At 38.0% G+C, this 23,425-nt stretch overlaps 2 protein-coding genes across 2 annotated transcripts in view; one reads left to right on the forward strand and one right to left on the reverse strand.

Moving 5' to 3' along the window:
* The first annotated feature begins 4,632 nt into the window (after positions 1-4,632).
* On the forward strand, positions 4,633-19,161 carry AP4S1 (adaptor-related protein complex 4, sigma 1 subunit). Its single transcript, XM_009993846.1, has 5 exons — positions 4,633-4,770; positions 6,208-6,294; positions 7,337-7,405; positions 10,534-10,545; positions 19,033-19,161. Exons 1-5 carry the CDS (start codon positions 4,633-4,635, stop codon positions 19,159-19,161), a joined length of 435 nt encoding a protein of 144 aa, XP_009992148.1.
* A 1,456-nt stretch (positions 19,162-20,617) lies between these two features.
* The window catches only part of HECTD1 (HECT domain containing E3 ubiquitin protein ligase 1), a 59,385-nt gene continuing 56,577 nt past the window's right edge, over positions 20,618-23,425 (reverse strand). The window contains exons 39-41 of the mRNA XM_009993847.1: positions 23,254-23,404; positions 21,924-22,068; positions 20,618-21,568 (exon numbers count right to left, since the gene is read on the reverse strand). Of these exons, the coding sequence (XP_009992149.1) occupies positions 21,431-21,568; positions 21,924-22,068; positions 23,254-23,404 (434 nt within the window). The 3' untranslated portion in view covers positions 20,618-21,430. The remainder of the gene's footprint in view (positions 21,569-21,923; positions 22,069-23,253; positions 23,405-23,425) is intronic.

Raw genomic sequence — 23,425 nt, forward strand, 5'->3', positions numbered from 1 at the left:
GGGGCCGGAGGGCGGTTCGCCGGCCGGAGGGCTCCGCGGGACGGGGGGTTTGCGGGAAGCTGCCGGTTTACTTCGTCTGGCTCAGTTTCATCCGTGATACCAATGCTGTGTTTGATGCTGTATTTTGAATATGGTGAAATCACTTAAGCTGCAAAATATTTGTCTGAAATGCCTTATTTACAATTGCCATCACATCCGATTTGAAATCATCTGTAAATCACCCGTTGTAAGTAAGGTAGGAGGAATTTGGATTTGTCTCTTTCCAAAATACTTACGTGCTATACTCATTCTTTAAAAATTGGATAGTTTCCTAAACAGGGATCATAGTTGGTGGTGCTGGAATTCTGTTAGTTACTGAAAAATAAATACTGCTTGTCTCAGTACTGATGTTTCCTTTCTCTACTAATCTCACCTCAGGTGTGTATTGACATGTCAGTTGGTCTATCCAGTCCTTCCTTTCTTTTCCATTAAATCATTTCCTACTAAAATTTCATGCTGCATTCTTCCTGATTCCCTACAGATTAGCCAATCAAAATCCAACTGCTTTCCACCTCAGCTGATTTTGTTAATTGTCTACTGTCATTATTGAATCATTACTAAAAATTAAGACTTACCTCATAACCAGCTTAGCCCTTTGTTTAGCTCCAATCTTATGGAACATTCCTCATTCCTGAGTATATGGGAGTTACTGCAATTTAATTCTGTTACTATATTCAACCAGCATTTTGATAACTCAACAGGAAAGGAAAACTTTTTTACTCTTTCCTTCCTCTCTGACTTCCCTACATTAACAAGGTTGCTTTTTTAAAAGCCCTGATCCTGAAATTGAACGCAGTGTTTTATTTTAAAGCCACACAGACATGTTTCATCTGTGGACAAATTATAATGTGCACATAAACAAGATGTAGTATACAAAAATAATTATGATTATGGGTAAAAATTAATAGCATTGTCTGTGATATTTATTAAAGCCTTGTCTTTGATCCAAAGAAAATTAGCAAGAGGGAGGGTATCAATTATATGAGCTGTCTTTGTTTGCTACATACATCTTTGCAATAAATCCATAGCCGAGAAGCTCAATAGCCTTATATATACCTAAAATATATTTGTTCATGTGCTGTCACCTGCTTGTGACTCTACCACTTAGCAACTTTTTTTCTTTTTGTTAATGTTTAGAGTTGGATAGTCCAGTACATTATTGACTTACAGTTCTACTTCACATTTATTTTTAATTCTTGGTGAAGCAGTTATGTAAAAATGTAGTCTTGCATTTCATTTTTATGAAACTTCTTTGAGGTATTTCATGCAGTTATGCAGCCTACAGAGCTGGCATGTCCTGGGAGCAGTTCCTGAACATTCATGGTTTCTGCTTCAGCATTTTGAAGCAAACCAAGCAGGTTTCAGTTTGTGTTGAAGTACTAGGCTGGAGTTACCCGTACAGGCAAGGGGTAATGAGCCTGCTTGAGGGCAGTAAAATCAAGAAGCATCTCTCTTCATGAGCCCAGGTCCATAGTCTTCTGTGTACGTGCTGGTTTAGAATAAGTTAAAGTCATTGTATTTTGAATCATCCACTACTGCTCCTGTCAAGTCTACCAGTGGAAGTCACAGAAGCCAATCATGATACCAGTTTTCTCTCATGGATAATTATCTGTGAGAGATACTTTGTAAGGGTGAGATATAACAGAATGTAACAGTGCATATTTAAAGCACAGTGGTTAAACTGTATGTTGTTTTTGTGCATGCCAAATTATCCTTACAGAAGAAATGTTTTTGTAAAGGAAATAAAGGAGAGTGCTGCTCGGTCACTCTGGAAGGCAATTTGAAGGACTTTCCTTCCTTTTGAAGGAAAGTTTGCAATTTTAAGACTTTTTACATCTTCCCCCAGCAATACCTTTGGAGGTTTTTGTTTCTAGGGAGTTTCCATTCTGTCATAAGGTTTCATAGATGTTCTGCAAATCAGGTATGCACGAAGCATGCACTGTAGGCTATTCTGTACAACATTTCTAATGCATGGTTGACTGTGATGGGGAGAGCTGGACCTGACAGTCCATCAGCATCTGGATAGTCCCTTCCACTCTTTGGTTCCTAAGCACATTTGTGATGCAGATAGTTGTCCAGTGACCTGGAATGAGTCAGCCTATTCATTTCTGACAAACAGCCTTCAGATAGTAATAGTCTTTTCATTACTAAAATGAGCAAAATAATGGCAGAGATATGAAAGGCTTGCATCCCTTCACCAATTCCCTTCAACCATTTGATTCTGTATGCATAAAAGCATTGTAATTTGTGTGTATGTGCATGGATACATGCAGGCATGTGCGTGAGAATGCACAGAAAAGCATGTAAGAGTTGTATCAGAAGAAAAGGAGCCATCTTCCTAAGTAGAGTACTGATCATTGAACATAAACGGTAGCTTCTTAAATATAGAGAGCATGATGGAGGAATGGGAGTTTCTCCACCCATCAACATGCACAAATAGGCTTTTTGTTTGATTATTGTACTTCACAGGTTCCTTTCAAACTTATATATGCAAAACTAATTTTAACATGTTGCCTGTATTTGAAAGCCAAGATGAAAGGAAAAGAAAGAAATTTTGTTTGTTAGAAACAAAACTCAGTAATTTCCTTTTTTTTTTCCTAAATTGTGCAAATAAGTGGTTTTATTTCTACAAGTTATTTTGTTCAAATTAAGGAAATTAAAATATCCTTCAGATATGTTTAACACTGGTGTTATTCTCAAAGTCAGATTACACAGCTATGCTTGCCCACTATCTTTGAGGCTGGTGGGAAAATACAGAAATTATTAGTGATACCAGTGGACCTCTTTCCTACAGATGTTAATTACCTGCTCTAACATTGGTAATAATTATTGTCTCATAAATTACAGATAATGCATTTGACTACTACTATGTTTCTACCTCCATTACAACATGATCCATTTTTTTAGTATCTGTTCTGGATAAGAGCATTTGTGAAGACTAAAAAAAAAAAATCTGGTCTAAAGTATTTTCATATGAATGGCCTGGATCGTTTTTCATAAGAATCCACGCAGATGCAATAGTCATAACATCAGAAAAGGATTAACCATGTAGAAAGATTAGGTTAATAAAGGAATAATTAGGATTAGGGGCCAATCCTGCAATAGGATCCATACATATAAATTTTCCACTTTTTTTTTTTTTCCTGATATATATTACTTAACAGTAACTCAAAGTACAACAGTTCTGTCAATTCTTCTGGGTTAGTTTTACTCTCCTCCCACTCTCATATCCCAGTTGAATATCTGCAGACATTAAGCCTCAGATTTCCACTCTTCTAGGATGGAATTGGGCAATTTGCTGGTTTCTGAAAACAGGACTTAGGCTCCTAGGTACCGTTTATGACTAAATTACTAGAGTAGCTTGGAAACAACTTGTTCAAAACAGGACTATTAATTCATGCTTTGGCAGTACCAAACACAAAGATGACACATAAAACTAAGAAAAGCTGCCTTTGTTGCTGTCATTATCTGTTTAGCTTAGACAGACATGTTTTGCAGTTGGTAGGAACAACGCATAGCTTTTGGTCTCCTGTTTCTGAGCTGGCAATTTTTTAAACTGAAACAATGGGCAGCATTTCTTAGGCTGTTCCTCTTTAATCCACAACCCTTTTTTAAGTAGCTTTAAAGCTTCAGGTTTGTTTAGCTGGTGAGGCTGGCCTGCACTGGAGTGCCTCATCTGAGCTGGAAGGAGTCACTCGTTCTTATCCTTACTTTTTGTATCAGAAAATTACTAAGTCCTCTCACTGTTTTACCTTTTGTTATGCCTCAGAATATTTAGATACCTCCTCTTATTGCAACTCTGACTTCAAGCAGCAATACAGAATAGAATGGCTGGGGAGGGTTGGAAGGAGCCACCTATTAAACACAGAAAAGATTTTATTTAGCCATAAATGGTAGCCTAAGCTGTCATCTGACATCCCATCATACATCCCCAGTCCAGCTCAAGATGTGTGCTGATACTGCTGATAACCAAATATTTAGGCGGTATCATTCTGTGTTAAAGAAATGGTCATGTGTTGTGGCCTATGCATTCACCTTCATCCTCTCTCCCTTCAATCTGATGTCAAGATGGTAGAAATGAAACTTAAATACCAGCCAAGGAAAAAAAAAAAAAAAAGCACTCATAGGCCAATTTTGCTCTTATGAGCTGTGTTAATCTTACATTTTGGTATTGGGCGAGTTTTTGACAATGTTCTCAAACCAGTGAACATGCAGGAAGAAAACGGTGAGTAGATTTATGGTTTTGAAGAAGTAATTGTTTATTCCTCCAATTCCACAAATCTTACAAAGAAATTAAATTGCCTGGTCATGTGAAAGCTATTATTTGTTAGATACTTTGGGATTATTTGTAAGGGGAAAAAAATGGAGTTTTACTCATGGGATGCATGCAAAAGAGTTGAGGTTTTTTTCCTATATTCTATGTTTTGGCAATAAACTCAGTCTTAAATATATGTAGATGTGGGCTGGCTAGCTTTTGAGAAGACTTTTATAACTCCTGTGTATATGACACTTTTTTTTTTCTCCTACCAGAAATACTCTCCTTGTGTACTGCACCCCATATTCAAATCTGCTGCTGAGATCAACAAACAAGACATGATAAAATTTTTTCTTATGGTAAACAAACAAGGCCAAACAAGGCTCTCTAGGTATTATGAGCATGTCGAAATTAATAAACGGGCAATGCTGGAAGCTGAAGTAGTAAAAAACTGTCTCTCCCGTTCAAAGGATCAGGTGAGTTTTGTAGTTTTACCTCTCACCATTTTATTTTTCAACATCTCAGATCTTTCATGTCAATAATTTGGAAAACACATCAGTTTCCATTGCAGGTCATTATTTCATTTGTACCCATGAAGAATAATACTGTGTTTCTACATTATGGGTTCAGTCAGTTGAACTGTTAAGCTGCATTGAATAAACATGATTTTTTTTAAGGCTTACAGAGATTTTGGAGTTCTGTGTGTCACTGCATGAAGATATCTCCTGTTTGAAGAAACTCAGAAGTCTAGGAAAAATTAAATTTATTCAGTCACTGCTGCTCCAGTAGAGATCAATAGAGAGATATCACTGTAGCTTTGCTGGAAGGAACTAGGGATAGTACTGACAGCTCCCAGTTTAAATAAATAAAAAAAAAAGAGAGATGCTTCCAAAATACTGTCTAAAACATGGAGAGTTTTGGAAACACAGATTTTTTTTTTTTTAGACCTCTGTATGAGGCATTTTTATTCAAGAAAAGTTTTCACACTTTCTGCAAGAAAGTAGAAAATCTCAGAAGTTGGAAAATTTCATGAAAGTTGAGGTTTTCACAGCTCACTTAATTGAGCCATTGGTTCTATAAGAAAAGTACCAAACTTAGCAAAACTTTTGATCACATTGACTTGGAGGAGAAATCTGTGACTTGGAATGTGAGTGCAGATTTTTGGTTCGGTTTTTTTTCTGCAGTCAGCTTCTTTGTTTTTCATTAATTATGTGTGTCCTTGAACAGCAGTTCTCATAGATTTCATTCTAGAAAACTTCAGAAAAAAAATAGCAGTGCCTATAAAATACTTGAGACAATGGGTACTTGACAATGGGTAAGAAATTAACCTACTCCATACTGCTCTTGCAAGAGTATCTCCAAACAGAAAATTCACAAGAACTAATGGTATGCTGCCATTTCAAGGACTGAGCAAAATTATACATTAAAAAAAAAAAAAGAGGTAGCATATTGTAAAGCACATTATAACAGCACCATCTGCTGGCTCCTATCTTATTGTGAGAGACACAGGAAATTCTCCCCTGGGTCTGGAAGTCTACTACTTTTAATTTTTATAAAAATATTGATAATTTTTTAAATGGAAAATTACCTTCAGGTTGTCCCTTTGGAAGTGTTTCCAAAAGAAAATGTAGGGGAAGTACTGACTGCCTTATAACCCCAAACAAGTCAGTTCAGTTCTGTTTGTTCCAGTTAAAAAGTGCTAGCATATTTTCTGCCAGTAAATGAAAAGTTTTGTGCAATAGTTACCCCACTACATTTTTCAAGTCAAAATGATTTGGTGGGCCTTGGGAAGTCTGTTTTCCTGTGTGGGCCTTACAAAGAGGAAAGCTTAGGCTCTTTGAGCACTCTGTGCTTCATACTTTTGTATGCTTAAATGGCAGCTACTGTATGTGACTCATTTTGTTTCTGCCTAGTGCTCTTTCATTGAGTATAAGGACTTTAAGCTGGTGTACCGACAGTATGCAGCCCTCTTCGTAGTTGTTGGAATCAATGAGACAGAGGTAAGAAATTACCCTCTTGAAATGAAAGCTTGTAGTGCTTATCACAGGCAAGAGCTCAAGGCTTTTTCCAGTATGGTATTTTGCAATAGCAATTGCAGAATTTCAAGAAGTCATTGCAAACAAACAAACAAAAAAAACCCCAACCATTTTATTTCTGTGAAAAAGAAAATGTGGCATCTTTTACTTCAGTCTGTAGCAGTAGGCTGAGCTGTTTTCATAAGGCAGTCTTTCTGAGCCTTATACTGTACTGATTCAGGTGTCTAGTTTTTTTTATTTTTATTAAACAAATGTATGTGTGGGGGCTTCTCAACAAATGTTAGCATTACAGCCAGATCAGCTGTCTCATCTGTGGTGACTTTCCAACTGCCCACTGTTTTTAACCTCCTTTGTCAAAGAAAAAATTCCCAAACTGAAAATTGACAAGTATTGTTATTTCATGCATTCAGGCTGAGCCTGCAAGGCTTTAGTCTTTACAGTGGTTCTCAGCTCTCAGAAATAAAGCTCAGTATTGGAGACCTCAACAGAGTAGTGTGAAAGATAGCTGCTGATTACCATGGTGTCTTCAACTCCAGGTTATAATGGCATGCAATTTGGGGCAAATTCTTTTGGCTTTGCTACAAACATTGCCCATCTATACTGCTGCAGAAAAGTCTGGCTCTGTGATGCAGCTGGCCAGGGTGACTTCAACATGGGCAGGTATAGCCTAGGTAGCTGTATCTATCTAGCTAACCTGGGTGATGGTGGAACAGAGGATGGAGTGGGATAGCAGCAGCACAGACGAGGCAAATCCTTTGGGTACTGCAATGTTTATTTGTATGGCTGGCCTGAAGCTTCTCCTTATCAGTGCTCCCTTGCTCTTGGTCCATTCACTGGGTAACCACACCTCCTCTCACTGTGGTGGCCCAAGCTTCTGTGCTTTAATGTAAGCCTCATTATATTTTCTGGTTCCTTTTCATACACTACATACTGAAATAATATGAATAATACTGTTACATTTCCTAGCTATTAATTTAATATATACTGGTTTTTAATTGAATTTCAGAATGAGATGGCAGTATATGAACTAATTCATAATTTTGTGGAAGTTTTGGACAAATACTTCAGTAGAGTGGTGAGTGAGACATTGAATCTATTATGAAATATTTCTTGTATTTCAAAACTTCAGTGAATATGTAATTTCAGGGAATAAGTCAAAGGAGAATATATTTTTCTTTCTATATTAATTAAGAATTTTTAAACTTTAGTGTGAATATTACCACTGTGAAAAAGAAAAAAAAAAAAAGAAAAAGGGAAAGAAAAGTAGTTTTAGTACATTTTTGAGAAAAGTAAAAGTTTGTGTGGGTTATAAATCATCAGACTATGAATACCAGAAATATTTCTGTTAGAAAAGCATGTTTTTATATGCTTGTATTCAGGGGTTCTTTGAGTTATCTACTCTTAAAATAGCCACATTTTATACATTTTAAAGAAATAAAGAGCTTTTTCTTTATAGTTCTTTTTTGCAGTCCATACCAATACATCCCCCAAATGTACTTCATTCATGATAAAGATGGTGTCAGCATTAAGCAGGGAGCTGCATCAATTCTCACTGAACAAGATCAGAGGGATGGAGTGCAAATGAAGCCTCAAAAACCAGTCTGTGCTTGTGCTCCCCATATTGTTGTCATGCAACAGTTGATATCTGATAAAACAGCTATTATAGATAGACTTTTCATTAAGGATTCAACATCAAACAAGCCTCGAGTTAAAATGACACTGCTCCTTTTGGTGGGAGTTTTTATTTGTTTGTTTTTATGAAGTTTGAAAACGGAACATTATAATCCTGATTACAACATGTGGCGTTTAATATAGAATTTGTAATAATGTTATAAACCATTTTGCCTGAAAACATACTTGGACACAATGTCAGGTTTGTTTGTGCTGAAATGTGTTATGCCCCTCAGAAAGAGGACTGGATAGAGTTCCCTCTGTAGTCCATTTGCTTGAGGGTATCACATTGGTAGTTATCCTTAGAAGAGATCAGGATGTAGGGTTTGTAACTGGTTTCGAGGTCCTAGTACCACAGCAGACAAGGCAGAGCTCCCTCTGTTGAATTCAAGGGTGTGCTTGAAAAAGTTATCTGCACCCTTCACGATTTAGATGCCTGGCAAATGTTTTAGGCTGTTATCTCAGTGTTGCACCAGCCTGTTGAAAATGCTGGTACTAAGTATATCACTTTCTGACTGTACTAAGTTCAGAATTTGTCTCTTAAAATTCTTGTGATTGCAGTCCCAAACTAAGCAGTGATAACTAGGAATGCAATTTGATCCCACAGGACACAGAAACACACAGTAAAATTTAGTCACATCTTATTTATGTGGTTGAGTTAATAGTTGCCAACCACTTATCAAGTTTTATTTTCTTCACTTGAGGCCAAGCAAAAATAGATGTAGTACTGCTATATATAAATGTAGTGTACGTAATTCTTTGACCATGTATATAGCCCAGCCACTGATAGTTGTTAGAAATTTGCTGAATTCATCATACCAGAGTTTTTTTGTGTTTTCCTAGCATTTAAGGTTTGAAACTTGGGGAAACAAAAAAGGGTGTGGTTAAAGAAATCTCATGCCATTCCGTGGTTCTGTTTTTAATAGCATATAACACGATAAATGGCAGAGCACTGAGGAAGAGAGGTATAGTTCTAGCTGGGGTTTCTGGCAGAAACAGCAGAGCAAGAAAGTATGAGTTTGTACTATTATGGATTAATGTTTAGGATTTGCAGAATTTTAGCAGAATGATGATTACAATGGTGACAAAACGGTGGGAAAGGAAAGAATGTTTGTCCTGCTCTAGAAGGACATTTTGTCATCTATTAATTTTAGGTTTCTGAGCTTTAAACATTCTCACACACTCTATTTTTATCTAATGGAGTTTACAGAACTTGAATTCAAATATCAGAACAAACATTAACAGAATCAGGGGAAAAGCTTTTAAATTGCTCATGATGTATAACTCTGAGTCCCCTTCACTTTTCTACTGGCTACCCAGGGAAAGCTGCATACTGTGAAGAATAAATACTCCCGTGTTTTCAACTGCTTTTTAATGCTGAGGAAACCTGATCAGGCTCTTCAAGTACAGATTTTCTGGTGCATTATAAAATTCTAATTGAAGAATCTGAGTCACTGAGCAGAGGCCTGCAGACTAGGACTATTCCAGTTTAGAGTATCTTTAGACCATAGAAGTAGTAGCTATTTTACCAGTGGGAACTCTGCCTAAAACCAGGGTTTGACTATGAATGGAAACCACACCAGCAAACTAAATTCGCTCTGTAGCAGATAAAGATTCTCTCTTTCAACAGAGACTGGGAAAGCTCCACCCTAACTGTGCAAGATCTTAACTGCTGAGGCTGTGATTAATTGTTTCTAAGTTTAGACATTTAACTGAGGCACTTAAGTTAGAAGTTCACTTGTCCTAAGCTCCCATTACTGGCAGTGGAGACCGAGGAGTATCTCGAGAAAGTGAGTCATGCCTCCAGTGTGCCAAGTCAACTGTTGAAGATACCCATCTCTTCTGATGACTGCAGAGAGACCGCAAGGGCTTCTCAGTCTGACATTTTGCTTAAATGAATAAAACTCTCTGGGGTAAATCCAGGCCAAGACTAGAAGGGAAATTATGACTATGTGAAGAGCTGTGCTGCTGGGGCTGGAGCTATAGAATTGCTGAGGGTCCAAACTTTGGAGTTGCCTTCCCTCTCCTGATATATCCAGCCTTGTCTACCATAGCCATGGGCATATAAAATGTCTAAGTTTTGCTGTTGAAATTATGTGCAGCAACATTTTAACTGTTTAACTAATATAAATTGCAAGCTTGGCATTAAGTTCCTGTTTTTGCAGAAGGTAGAAGAGAGAATATATGGCTGGAGTTGCCATGATTAGAGACACTGGTTTTCCACCCACGCATTCAGATGGCACCTTTTATATTCAAATTGTTAGTTGTGGGTGACCTCAGTGGGCGTTTTCTAAGTAAAAAAAAATCAGAACATTAGCTTTTATTATGCAGTCGGTAAAACATCAAAGGCAAAGGAGTGTTGCAGGGAAGAGCAGGTGATGGCACAGTCCAAACCAGAAATCTAAATTGCCCTAAAATTCTGTATCTATATTTTGAAGAATTTCTTTATCTTCTAAAGGGATGTATAATGTTTACTGACTGAGATGAAAGATCAGACTGTAACTAATGGTTGTTTATCTCTCTTCCTTGCAGAGTGAATTAGATGTATCCTTTTTGGTATCAGAAATCCTTTTGTCTGTCTCTTTTTGGTAAACATTCCAGTTCATACTGTCTTCATAGCACTCACTGTCAAACAGTCCAAAAAATGTAGATGTCTCACAAATTTTGCACTTATACTAAGTAGCACCATTTGGCACCTTTCTGAATGCATGGCTGATGTTTATGAGGGTCACCTATTTAAATCCTCGGTCATTAAGAAAGAGTGGTACCATTTAAAGTAGGACAGGGGGAGCTTGCATAGAGAGAAATAAGTAGCACGTAGACATTAAAAGTTATATTCATGGGGGAACTTTCAGGTTTAACTAATTATTACTTCAGGGTTTTACTTTTTTCTTTAACTTTACAATAAAGTATATGTATAATTCATATGTATAATTTGCAGGATATTAACTAGAATATATTTTTTAAATGAACTAAAACCAAATAAAACTACATACAAACTACATACAAAAGTACAATCCTGAAAAATGAAACAAATATCAAGTAAATAAAATACGAGATCAAATTAAAAGAAAATTAAACCAGGAAGATGTCATGCAAACAGCCATCTTCCTCCTCAGTTATTCCAATCCCAAAGTTTGCTCACTCTGCTCCAGCAATCCTTATGCTTATGTTTGTTGTTGGTTGAATGCAGATCTACTGGTAAAAAGAGTTTTCAGGTATACACCTGAAATACACTTACCCCCCTGGAATAAGGTACTTCAAAGTAATTTAGTTTGTTTACCTTATTTAAGAATTAGTACATATGAAGAACATAGGAAAATAATGTAATTTTTCTTCTAATCACTTCTGTGATTAAAAGTGCTCACTTCTTTACTGGGGGAGGGTGGGGGTGGGGAAAGAGAGAATTAATTTCACTTTTGTAAAAATGTTAATGCTTGCTCCATGCTGGATCTCTGTCTGTTTTACTGAACTTAGATATATTTATATATATTGTCTAAATTTCCTTCCCAAAATTCACAAAATGATGTGGTATTAATATAACGCTCCTAAATTAACTTACATTATAAAAGACCACTAATGAAATTTCAGCTTGTAGGGACTTTGAAGGTCTCTGAGCAATTGCATAACTACTTTTTTTGTATTCAGTAATTATATTTAAGGATTAGATCAGTGTGTACTTGTGCATGAGGTATTCAGTGATTATACATAAACCTGACCTATTCAGTGATTATACATAAAAATAGCCCCATGTGTTTCCATATGGTGTACTTTGAGTCTGCAATTACCTGACTCTTTTTAGCTTGGATTGTTTGGAGTACTGATGGTTCTAAATTCTGTCTGCCTGTGGTCATAGTTTTCATACTGAGAGGAATTTCCTGTAGTTACACACTTCCAGTTATCAGCAGTGGCCTATTTAATAGCCGAGAAAGGCTCCTCATCTCTGGCAAGTTCCTGCATCCAGTGCCCATCTGCATTGTTTGCAGAAGCTGCAGTACATGCTCACACTAACATTTGCAATGGGTGCCATATGGTGTCTAATGACTCCTGCAGAAATTCATCTTCTACATGGGTCTTGTCTGCATGAGGGTGTGAATATAAATATTTGGGAAATAGGAGTGTACATTAGTATCTCATTTGATAATTCTGGAAATAATATTAGAAAAGCTCATGTGTGATATCTCTCTCCTCAACATGTACGACATACAGGATGTGCAGAATTTTTCCATTCAGAAATGCACTTCTATACATTCTACATCTTAGGAACAATTTTTAAATAAAACATTTTACTTCTATATACAATTAAAATAATTCTCACATTTGGGAAAAAGAGCTTTTCGTAAGTTGAGAGGATACTTAAAATAGTTGAAATTCAGTGAGATACTCTCAGCATTAAATGTAAAGCAGAGGTGTAATGATGAAGTGAGCTGTTCAGGAACGTATTTATTTTTTATAACAGCTTGAGTAGCAGACCTGGAAGAACAATTGATGACAACAAGTGTCTTAGACAGATGTTAATGCAGTCCAAGCAATAACCCATCAATATGCCTTTCATAGTGTGTAAAACCATATTCCCGCTTGGGATTAAACCATTTCCTTTGCCAAATAGTCTTAAACTAATTCTTACATTTGGTACAGTTAGATTGGGTACAAAATATCTGATGTAGGAAGTACTGTCTGAAGGTCTGTAACAGTGAAGACCAAGTAGTACTTACTGAGTCTTCATACAGAGAGGATCTGGTGGGAAACTGTCATGATTTCCTGTCTCTGCGCTGTTATTTTTGTGTACAGATCCATGGGAAGTTTATTCCAAAGTTGACAGTAGATATTCTATATAGAAAGTAGTGTTTACTAACATGAAAAAAATACTAGGAAATTACATGAAATCAAAACCCATGAAAAACAGATCATAATCATGGAAGGCTGTTTGCTCATGCAGAGAGCAAACCACAGTTATGCCTAAAGGCTGAGACCAGCATGCAGCTGAAATGTTCCTGCAGTCCTTGCTAAGCCTGCAGCACGTGTGCTGTTCCCTACAGCTACCGCAGCTGCCGTGCATTGCCACAGCATTCCTGGCCGTGCAGCTCCTGCTGATGTGGGACTCAGGCTCTCATTTAGGTCTGAACACCAATGTTCACCCAGGACACCTGCATCCTAGTGTGCATCATGGCCTGAGTCAGGAATTAGCTGTCAGAAAGGGCACCTCGGGCACAAGGCAGGGACTGGGTCTGATCTGAATCCCACCCAGTAGGATTCTTACACGCTGCTTGCATGTATCTGACATAGGCGTGTGTCTGGCTTAAACCAGGACAGTGTGTGTTACACAAAGCAATGCACGCACAACTACCAAAGTGAACACTAGTCAGCTACTAGCCAATTCACTACTTCACAGTAGCCTTGGTTTTTACAGAAGCTTTTATGTGTGACTCGGAAAGCATTTAGCTGTTACGTGCTGCCCACTTCCATTCTGACTGGCAGTCAGTGACACTTACGGGTACCTATGGTGGAATGACATAACATAAAATACCTTTAAATAGTATTGTTAGGCCAGCTGAGTGGGCAAGTCCTGAAATTGTCCTAGTGGTGTTACTTCCTAATGTGTTAGTAGTGTTAGATGAGCCTCACTTCTGTGTACTAATCAAGTGGGTGGGGTTTTCTGCAGCTCTAAAACTCCAGCTAGTAGAGCGTAGGAACTACTTTCTTGGTGTGGTAACGCCAAAGAGACTATTAAACCGCGTTACCGCAACAGCTTTGTAGGGAATGATACGCTTGTAAGCATGAGAGTTTCTAACATGACCAGAAGTTGACTTTTCTGTTGCTTGAACTGGTGAAGCAAAGCTTACTTCAAGACACATTACTAACTTAAGGAAGAAACAGATACTTACGTTCCCCTTGTGGGAGGGGAGGGGGAAAGACAGGGCGCTCTGGGACCAAGCATTTGAAGAATGTTGTCTTGATCCAAAAAAAACATTGCATTCCATTGCAACTAGCTGCTGCTGCTCCTAGGATAGATAAAATCTTCGATACAGAGAGGAATACTTAATGTGAATAAACTGGTTTTTTTCTGTCCACCATGGAATAACAGTTTCAGAATACAGTGCAATTAAGTAGTAAGAAAATCTAATGATTAATTTATTCTGAGAATGGATAAGGATAGCCTTCAGTTTGCACTATAAAATAAGTCAATGAAGTGGAAACCTATATGCATTAGCTTAAAATTATTGTTCATTAAGGGAAAAGGTTCCCTCTAGGTCTGTGATATAGGGGGACATACATCAGGTAGATCAGGCACCTTTCAAAATTTGGTAGAAATTCACCTCAATGTAGGAGCAAATATCCTAGAATATCACAGAACTTAGAGGCACCATTTATCTCCTGTTTAATGTCAGCATAGTTGTTTGAGGAAGAAATGGTCAGAAAGCATTAAATGGGCTTCAGTGCCTAAAATTTGTGTACCGTGAGGAGATAGACTAAAAGTTACTTAATGTAAAAATTAACAAAGATAAAGTTGGAATGTGTGACTTTAGTTGTATTATTGAGTTGAAGATGAATGTCCAGGATGGAAATCAAAGTTTTGTAATGCTATATGTTCAGTAGCAAATCATCTGCCCTGTAAATAACCAGGCTGCAATCTGCAAAGCTTCTGTTTGTGCTCCTGGGTGTGTTACCTGATCACAAGGTGCTGGCTGCACTTTATCATTTCTCAAGCCTGTACACACCCTTAATTACTTGCATGGAAAATCCTGAGATCTCTTAAAATATCTATGTATGAAGAAGTTGTTTATCACGTGCAAGTCCTACATGTGCCTTTTTTAAATTTTCTTCTCTTTCTCTCTCCCACACTTAACTATCTACCTCTGTAATGTTTCAGGAAAGGAGACACAAGATTGTCACATTTACCACCTCGTAGTATGTATCTGCCACAAAACCTCTTTGTGAAAGCAGGAAGTGCTATTAATGTTTTTAACAAGGGCTACTCCTAACATTACTAAAAGCCAGTGTAACATTTACACACCAGTGGTAGTAGGTGCCATTTACCTCTACTGCCAGGTATGCAGCATTGCCTAAAATCCATAAACCAGATGGTAAGAGCTCACCTTTTTCCTAGGCTAACAATGTACAAGTCTTTCCCAGCTGGATGCTCTGAAAACTTTTATTTCATCTACAAATGCACAGATTGATACATCTTCTTCTTCATAGTTGTTTAAAAATGCCTGTAAGCCTGTTTAAAAATGCATTGATGTAGTGAAAGTTCCTTAATGCTCTTCTGTGGGCAACCAGGATTCTTACTGGCAGCAGGACCTTAATGAGCAGCTCTGGGTGGCGCACATGGCAGCGCACACATCAAATACAGCTTTTTCCTCTTGCCAGTTGCTTAGACTGGTTTTGTTTTGCTGCATTTCAGCTGGGTGTGGATCTATGACTTCAGAGCTTTAAACCCTGAAAATTGGGGTCACTTGCCAAATAATTGACAGGTGGGGAGGATGAACCTCACGGACGATCAGAGATACATATCCCTCACTGGGCAGGGCATTCAGACCTGCATGGCTAAGCAGTGTGTGTACATCCAGATGTAACCATAGAGCATAGTCATGAGACTGACAGGAAGGGGGAAAAGCCAAGGTTCTTCCCTGTGCAATCCGCTTGCCAAGAACAGCATGATAAAGGGAGGTGGGAAGGGAATTGAAACAGGAAGCTGGGATGTTAGGTTAAGGGTGAAGAATGCTTTTAGACCTTCCAAAATGAAGATGAGATATCTTTCCAGAATGGTACTAGTATCCCCAAACTGCAGGTGAATTTACTGGTTCTGGAATGATGACTGAGCGATTAACAGTTACAGATGGACAGAAACCATACCATTAAGTTTTCTGTAACAGAGTAGGCCAATTTTGAAATTACCTAGAATGGCTCTGTAGCGAAATTGATGTCTCATTTCATCATATTTGGGTTCAGTGGAACAATTGCAAGATACTGGTGTATGTTCAGTTTTCCTTCAACATGGTATCAGCTCTTTAGAAAATGCAGCAGGGCAAAGAGCAGTGATAGGTGTTTTAAATGTTTTCTCAGACAAGGTGATGCAGAAGAATAGTGCAGGAGTGGCACGTTGCTGAACCACACTGATCCTGGTAGACCCACTCTTCTGGATTTCAGATCTTTGGGGCTCTCAGAGGAAGGCCTGGAGAAGTGGGAGCTCTCACTGCTGTGGGAACTGGAACCCTATGAATCAGTGGTAGTGTTAAAAGCCAGGAGTTGACTTTATAACTTGTTGAAACCTGAATGGAATGTTATCTAACTTCATTTACAGATCCTCTTGCCCTGTGTAGAGAACAGTGCTAAAGTTGAACTAAACAGCAATAGAAGAGCTGTCTTCCTAAAAATTCTCACATTACTGCAATAAAGAGACCCTAACTTCTCAGGTTAAAATATTTGTGTAAAAACTGATTTACCTGAAAAGTATACCATAGGAAATTTGTCTTGAGTCTTTAACCTGCCAAAGTAAAACATCTGCCTTTGTCTCTGGAACCACAGAAACTGAGACTGTTGAAGCTTTAAGGATAGTACTGCTCCTCAGTATTGAAAAGCACCAGTCTGATTCTTAAATGTGATTTAGGCCTATGGTCAGACTCAGGAAGAAGTCTGGTATTTAAAATACAATTTAGAATTAAATTAGGTGGTTAAGTTTAGGCCAGCAAATTAGAAGCTATCTGAGGAACCATAGACATACCAAAGGTCGTGTCTGTAGCTTCTCTTTCTCATGTAACAGTAACTACTAGTATAGTTTTTTGAGGGCCTGAATTTTGCTGCTAGACACGCCTAGAAATGCTGTGCCTTTGGTCAATTAGAGTGCATTTGTTGGAGCAGGGACACAATTACTTACCCCTCTGCATGATTACACAGTAGCACCAAGTTCAGCCCAGAGCACTCACAGCAATTTGAAACGGTAGAGGAAGGTGACAGCCTGCCAGATGAATTCTCATCAGCTTCAGGCTGATCCATAATCACGTTCATCATGCAGTTCAATCTGACCATGTTCAAGCTTCTACTTGACATCTCTTAGAAGGGTTGATGCACACAAGGCTGAACTGAGATGCGCTGTGATCCTCTTCTTGCCTTAACGTGTGCAGCAGAAGCAATAACCAAGATGGGGACAAAATCTTGAGCTTCTCCTGTCACTGGGTTTGACTCCCATACTCATGAACTTTTACAGACAGCAGGAGAACCTTAAGTTGAAGACAGCAGGCACAGCTGCTACCAGTTCAGTTACTTCACCCACAGAGAAAGATGGGTTTGGAATTCCCCAGACTGAAAGCAGGCTCAGCCTCCCTCCTCTACTGGCTTCAGGCTGACAGCATCTGTGCTGTAATAGTGTAAAAGTGACCAAGCCAGTAACCATTATCTGAAGTAATGACTTGGGAAAGGATCACAGAAAAACCTCTGCATTCCCAAGTACTGGCTTCAGCCCCACTTCTCTAGAACCTGTGAATTGTTTGATGGGTCTGGCTCCCACCACTCATTGCAGGGAAAATAAGACTGAAACTCAGATTAAGGAATTGCCTTCTCAGAGGCAGATGCTAAAACATTACTTAAATCCTTCAATTTAGACCTTAAATACTTCAATTTGGACCTACAACTGTGCACTTTCATGAACTCCCATCATTGCTACTTTGATGGTTTAAGGTGGTGTCTCCCCACCACTTGAATTTACCACTTTGGAGGAACAAACACATAGAAATACTAGAACTTGTGAGACAGAGCAGTCCTCTTAAATGCCTGAGTCATGTTAAAAAAATAAGACTTAAAGTTTATAATGCTGAACAGAAGAAAACATTGATGCCTTCAAAACCCTGGCTCTTGCAACTCCATTGATTAGAATGGAAGTCACTCAAATAAATACAAGGACTAGGGCAAAACCAGACTCTCTTCCTGAGCTCAAACCATAGTTTCAAAAACCAGCATAATGGGCAGAGAAGACACTCAAGAGACTCACCAAAGTGGGAAAGAAAAGTGCTGAAAGATACATTTAGAAGTGACTGTAAAGTATCTTGCTGGCTCCAGTAGTCCTCAATACACAAGCAAGAACTAGAGGGAGCAAAACTAAGCCAAAGTTGAGCTGTTGAGCACAGTGAAAAAACACTTGTAAGAACAGCAACAGGTGGAGAGCAAGGCAGATAGAGGGTTATTCATGCCTGTGTGTGTTTCAGTTACGCTTAACAGATGCACCCAGCAGGCTTTTTTGCTGTGCCTCTTCCCATTTCAGGTTATGGTGATAAATGGCAACATCAGGATCTTTTTTCTTTATGTAACCCTTTGCAGTTGTTCTGTGGACACACAAAACACTAAGGTATGCAGAAAAATGCTCACCATCTAATACCAGAGTAAGGCCTTTCAATTTTTTTTGAGAAAGGTAATGTTAAGGAAAGACAGTTCTGATAATGGACAAATTTCATGTATCTCAACAGCACAACCTTATATTGCTTCAGATTTTAGGTGAACATTAGCGATTATAAAATACTTTCAAAAAGATATTTCAGTATGAACTATTTATTTACTTTTACTCTCCTTTATTACTAGATCAATGCAACTTTACATCAGCATATTCCTCTTAGGAAGCTATTTTCAAGCAGGTCAAATAAATAGTGCCAGTGGCTTAGGGTAAGGAAATTCATATTTGAGAATCAGAGTTTGATTGGCAATTACTTAGGGAAGAAATGCAGAGTGTTTGCATCTTCACATACAAGGTTGTTATCCCCTGGTAACATTTTGTATTTGAGCAATGTATGGTAAAATTAACCTCCTACATCCAAGTTCAAATTAACCTTTATTTTACTACTACATGGTCATCTTCCAAGATGGGATCCTGTTGGTGGTTTAAATGATCTGCTACCAGCTTTTGACATCTCTGTGGTCAGGAAGTGTCAACTGAACTGTTTGCAGAAATACCTGTTTTTGTAAACTTCGATTAAAGACTTAGCTAGTTCTCTGAACTACCTTAATCTGGTTCAAAATATCCTTAACTTGAAATGTTTCCAGATCATGTTCAATTTGGATAGAGTGCACATCATTTTGGATGAAATGGTGCTAAATGGCTGCATTGTGGAAATGAACAGGAACAGAATTCTTGCCCCTCTGTTAGTGCTTGACAAAGTGGCAGAAAGCTAGAAAGATGCAAGACTGACTACAGCATTTTACACAAGATGGTGAAACCATCAGGAGTGCACCCACCTGGGGATAAAGTAATGAAAACTTACATATCACCATCTAGGTAGTGTGTAAACTACCCAGCTTTGTGCCAGACCCAGGAGAAGAGAGAAAATACAGAAATGTGAATTCAAGTTGAGTTTCAATGCTTCCTTTAAGCACCAACTTTTTGTATTTTCATACAAATGTTCTGTACATTTAAGTTCTCTAACTTTTATGACCATTTTCAAACTAGATTTATCTGTCATCAGAAACCTGGTTTCACTCCCTTTTCCATGTAAGTCATGGTTACAAAAGAAATGCAACTAACAGAAGTAGAGACGTATTTTGTGTTCCTGCATACTGTTTAGTCATAACTAGAATTGACTCTTCAATCTTATAACAGTAATAAAAGATAATAAAAAGTTTGATAACCTTTATCATGTTGGTTTCATAGATTACAAAAAATCTTTTATATTTTGGCACAGTGGTGTATTTTTTGTTCCTCTTGTATATTCTACCCCTGCATCATGATTAGAATACTTAATAGATGATGAATAACAAAGGATAGGCAAGGTCCCAAATCACATCATCTTCTGGAACAGCAAGATGTAGCTATGTAAGCTTGTATTCACAAGGCATACAACATGCTGTTCCACACCTCTATATTACACTTGACTTGTAAGTCACTGAAGAGTCAGCCAGCTGAGATTACTTTGACTTACCTTTCCAGCATTAAGTTATCTGGCTCCTTCTTCATAACTTCCACACCAGCAGTAGGCATAACTCAGCACTGAAAGAGCACACACCTTGTGAGAAAGCATGGAACAGTCACATCTGAATTGCACCTAGAAACCAGGGTCTAAAGAGCAGAGAGCTAAGTCTGGTGTGGGACAACAGCAGAATTTTTTGGCAAGTCCTCCCTCAGCAGTGGCCCAAGCAGAGATTGTTACCAAAAGAGAAATGGCACAGAACAAAACCTACCACACATATTCAATCAAAAATACTATTTCTTCTTTCCTGGTATTGTATCTTTGAAGACATATTGGGATCTCACATCATACTGTCAACAACTTTTTATCTGTAAATACCTCCACATGTGCTGAAACCAAGACAGGTACTCCATCTCAAGTAAAGCTGAGATAACTGCATCATCTGACCCTGTTTTTATTCCCATTTAATGAAGAACTATAACCTCAGGTCACATGGGCCCACTGAAGAGCACCAAAAACTGCCATGTGCAGTGTTATCACTGCCAGACTAGTCCTTAAAAGGTTGCACTGTGTAATTTTGAAAAGATTTGAGAACAGAGGCAAGTTTGTGAGATGAATTATTGCCATGTAGTTCTTTTAAACCTTGAAAAAAGTATGACAGGTTGTTCAGATGTACAGAGATTTAATAACATAAGAAATATTAATTAAGTCTTCAGAGGACACAGTTTTATATGTTGCAAACATTTTAATGATTACTTTTGAGCTTACACATTGGGTGTGTTTTTTTAAACTTCAAACTGCAACAAGTTAAATAAATGTTTGTAATATACAAAGAAAATACAACCAAAAGTAAAACTTGCTTTAAGTGTGCCTTGCACTAGGAACCAGTGTTAAATAGCTTTATTGTTGAGCTGCACAAACACACTTAAGGATTTGATCTTTATAGCAGGGCATTTGAGAAATCAAAATATATTCCCACTTGAAAGAAAGAAGAAAAAAAAGGTTATGCATGATTATATGCAAAAACCCACTAAAATACTCCAATAGTGCAGGCACCATTAAAAAAGAAAAAGCTGGAGGTGCCCATTAACTCTAAGATTTAAAGAAGCAAGTTTCTGACCAGTTAGCTTAAAGCCAGCAAAACAGGGATCAGTGATGGCAACTGTAGTGTACAAGGTATTAAATGACAAACTTTACACAAATACACTGTTAGAAATTTGTATCAGCGAACACTGAAAATCTGATGATCTGTTCTTCAGAACAGTCAAACAGAACCACCTTAATTTCCAGTTGTGCAAGCCCTTGAAGCATCATACAGTGTTCTGTGCCAATTTCTTGCTGGCTGTGTAGTTACAAGAATTGATTTTGTCATTAGCAGCTAACAAACTTATTCCACATGTTCCTAAAGCCTCACAGGTGAAAAAAAAGGCAAGTCTCGTCAGAGCACAGCGTGGAGATCATATTTTTGCACACAAACACAAGAGGCTTCGCTAGTATCAAAACCCAGTTCCTCATGTCCCATATTGCAGTCAAGCAGCTCAGTTGAGATGGAAGCCTTTCTCCATTGTAGCAGCTAGCAGACGCTCTCTCATAATCTCTTCAGAGGAATACTCAGGCAACTTTAGATAATGCACACATGTATTCACAGATGGATAACTTGCATCTGTAGCATCAACCTGGGGAAGAGAAAGAACGTTTTTTACTGCAGTTGTTCACAGCACTTGATGTGGAAGCTCCAAGTTGAAGGATCCTCTAATTCATAGTGTTTACTGCATACATTAAGACCAGTTGTCAAGAAGCAGTAGCATAAGGAAAGCTACTGACCAACTCATAAATATATTTACATGTATGTTAGTTCTTTTATATTCAAATATAAAGTCAGAGAGCAGACCTGAAACAGAGGTTAGTACTGAAAGCTTAACATTGTCATATATTAAAATACCAAAACATCAGCATTATTTCTAAACGTAGCAACATGTACATTCAAAAGCCAAACGAGCTGGTTTGAAGGGCGCCCCGAAGAAGCCCTACCTTGCGCACAACAGTGAGCCGGGGATGGAGGTTCGCCAGTCCTCCGGGTGGGAGTGTGGAACAGCCAGTGGTGAACTGGAGGAAAGCCTTCCTTTCATCTGAAGACATCCCGCACAAGACTCTCACAAATCGAAGGAATCCAGGGCTGAAAATAAATTAAAATGAGTCATGATGACAGTACAAAAGAAAGGTTTAACTTTCCTTTAACTTGAGACAGCACAATTATGATCGTTAGTCCCGTCTAAGCAGTCGTAAGGTTCTAGTGACTGTTCAGAATAAAACATCGTAAAACTCATAAGAATACCTCCTTAATCCCCTTACTGAGTATTACACAGAAAAATGTAGGTAAATTAGAATTCTACTTGTCTAGAAGTGCTATTCAGGTATATTGCATGTGAATGGGTAGAGGTGGAGATAGAGCACAAACCTATTCTATGAGAAGAATTCAACTGATTATAATCATAAGAGCTTTTCTGTACCACTTCTGCAGTATAAAGCCACTTCAATTTATGTATTACTTCATTTTTATCCTGTTAAAGACTCACATGAGAAAAAAAAATAGAAAAAAATTAAACAGACTACAATAGGTCTTCAAGGAGTTCTTCAGATAGCACTGCTTTCATCCCCACCAGCCCAGGGAATGAGGGAGAGGAGAGGGCATGAAGAAAGCAACAGCTTGCTGAAACACACCTTCAGGTATCGGGCACTGTAATTCCAGCTGCATCTTTGTGGGCAGGGCCAATAAAAGAATCACTTCACATGGCAGCTTAGAGCAGTTAGGATCCTTCAGCATGCTTATACTAACACAGTTCCAGAAGTCATTTGTATGTTACTGCTACCAAACATGACAAGCAGCAAAAAACCCAATCCCAAGAAACCCAAAAACATCGGGACCACCTCCTGACACCAGGGTATTTGTTCCCTGCATAATACATTTCCTTTTTTAACTACACTTGAAGAGAAAGAAGAAATAAGGGACAAATAACAATTACACCAAATTGAACAGAAATTAGAACCACCAAAGATGAAAGTAAAAACTCCTAAGTGCTATTTTTAATAGCCTGTATTAGTTACCTGCCATTACATTTCCACTAGTTATTCACATTTTAATATTTTAAATGTTTTTATCTTCTCTCATCACAAAACTACCAAGTACCTTCTCACTTACTGTAACATATATGGTTATTTCATGCAGTTTTAGACAATCACCTGCTCTTCAGTGACGACCAATCCCATCCAATTTGGTGCCTTCATTAATGAACATTCAAGACATTTTGTCATTTCATGTATATTTTAGCTACTATTGTAAAATTACTCAAAAAATAAGTACCTATCTCGCGTATATCCCAGTTTAGGTTCAGTGTAATTGATTATATCCTCAGCTGCCCAAGAAGGTGATTGATTTCCACAAAGAATCATTTGAACTTCTTCATGGCTGAAGGAACTCAGCTTCTCCATTGGGAAGACTCTATTGAAGCCATCTTTAATTTAGACAAGATACA

The sequence above is a fragment of the Chaetura pelagica genome, unplaced genomic scaffold, assembly GCF_000747805.2.
Source record: "Chaetura pelagica isolate M959 unplaced genomic scaffold, ChaPel_1.0 scaffold11, whole genome shotgun sequence".
NCBI lineage: Eukaryota > Metazoa > Chordata > Aves > Apodiformes > Apodidae > Chaetura > Chaetura pelagica.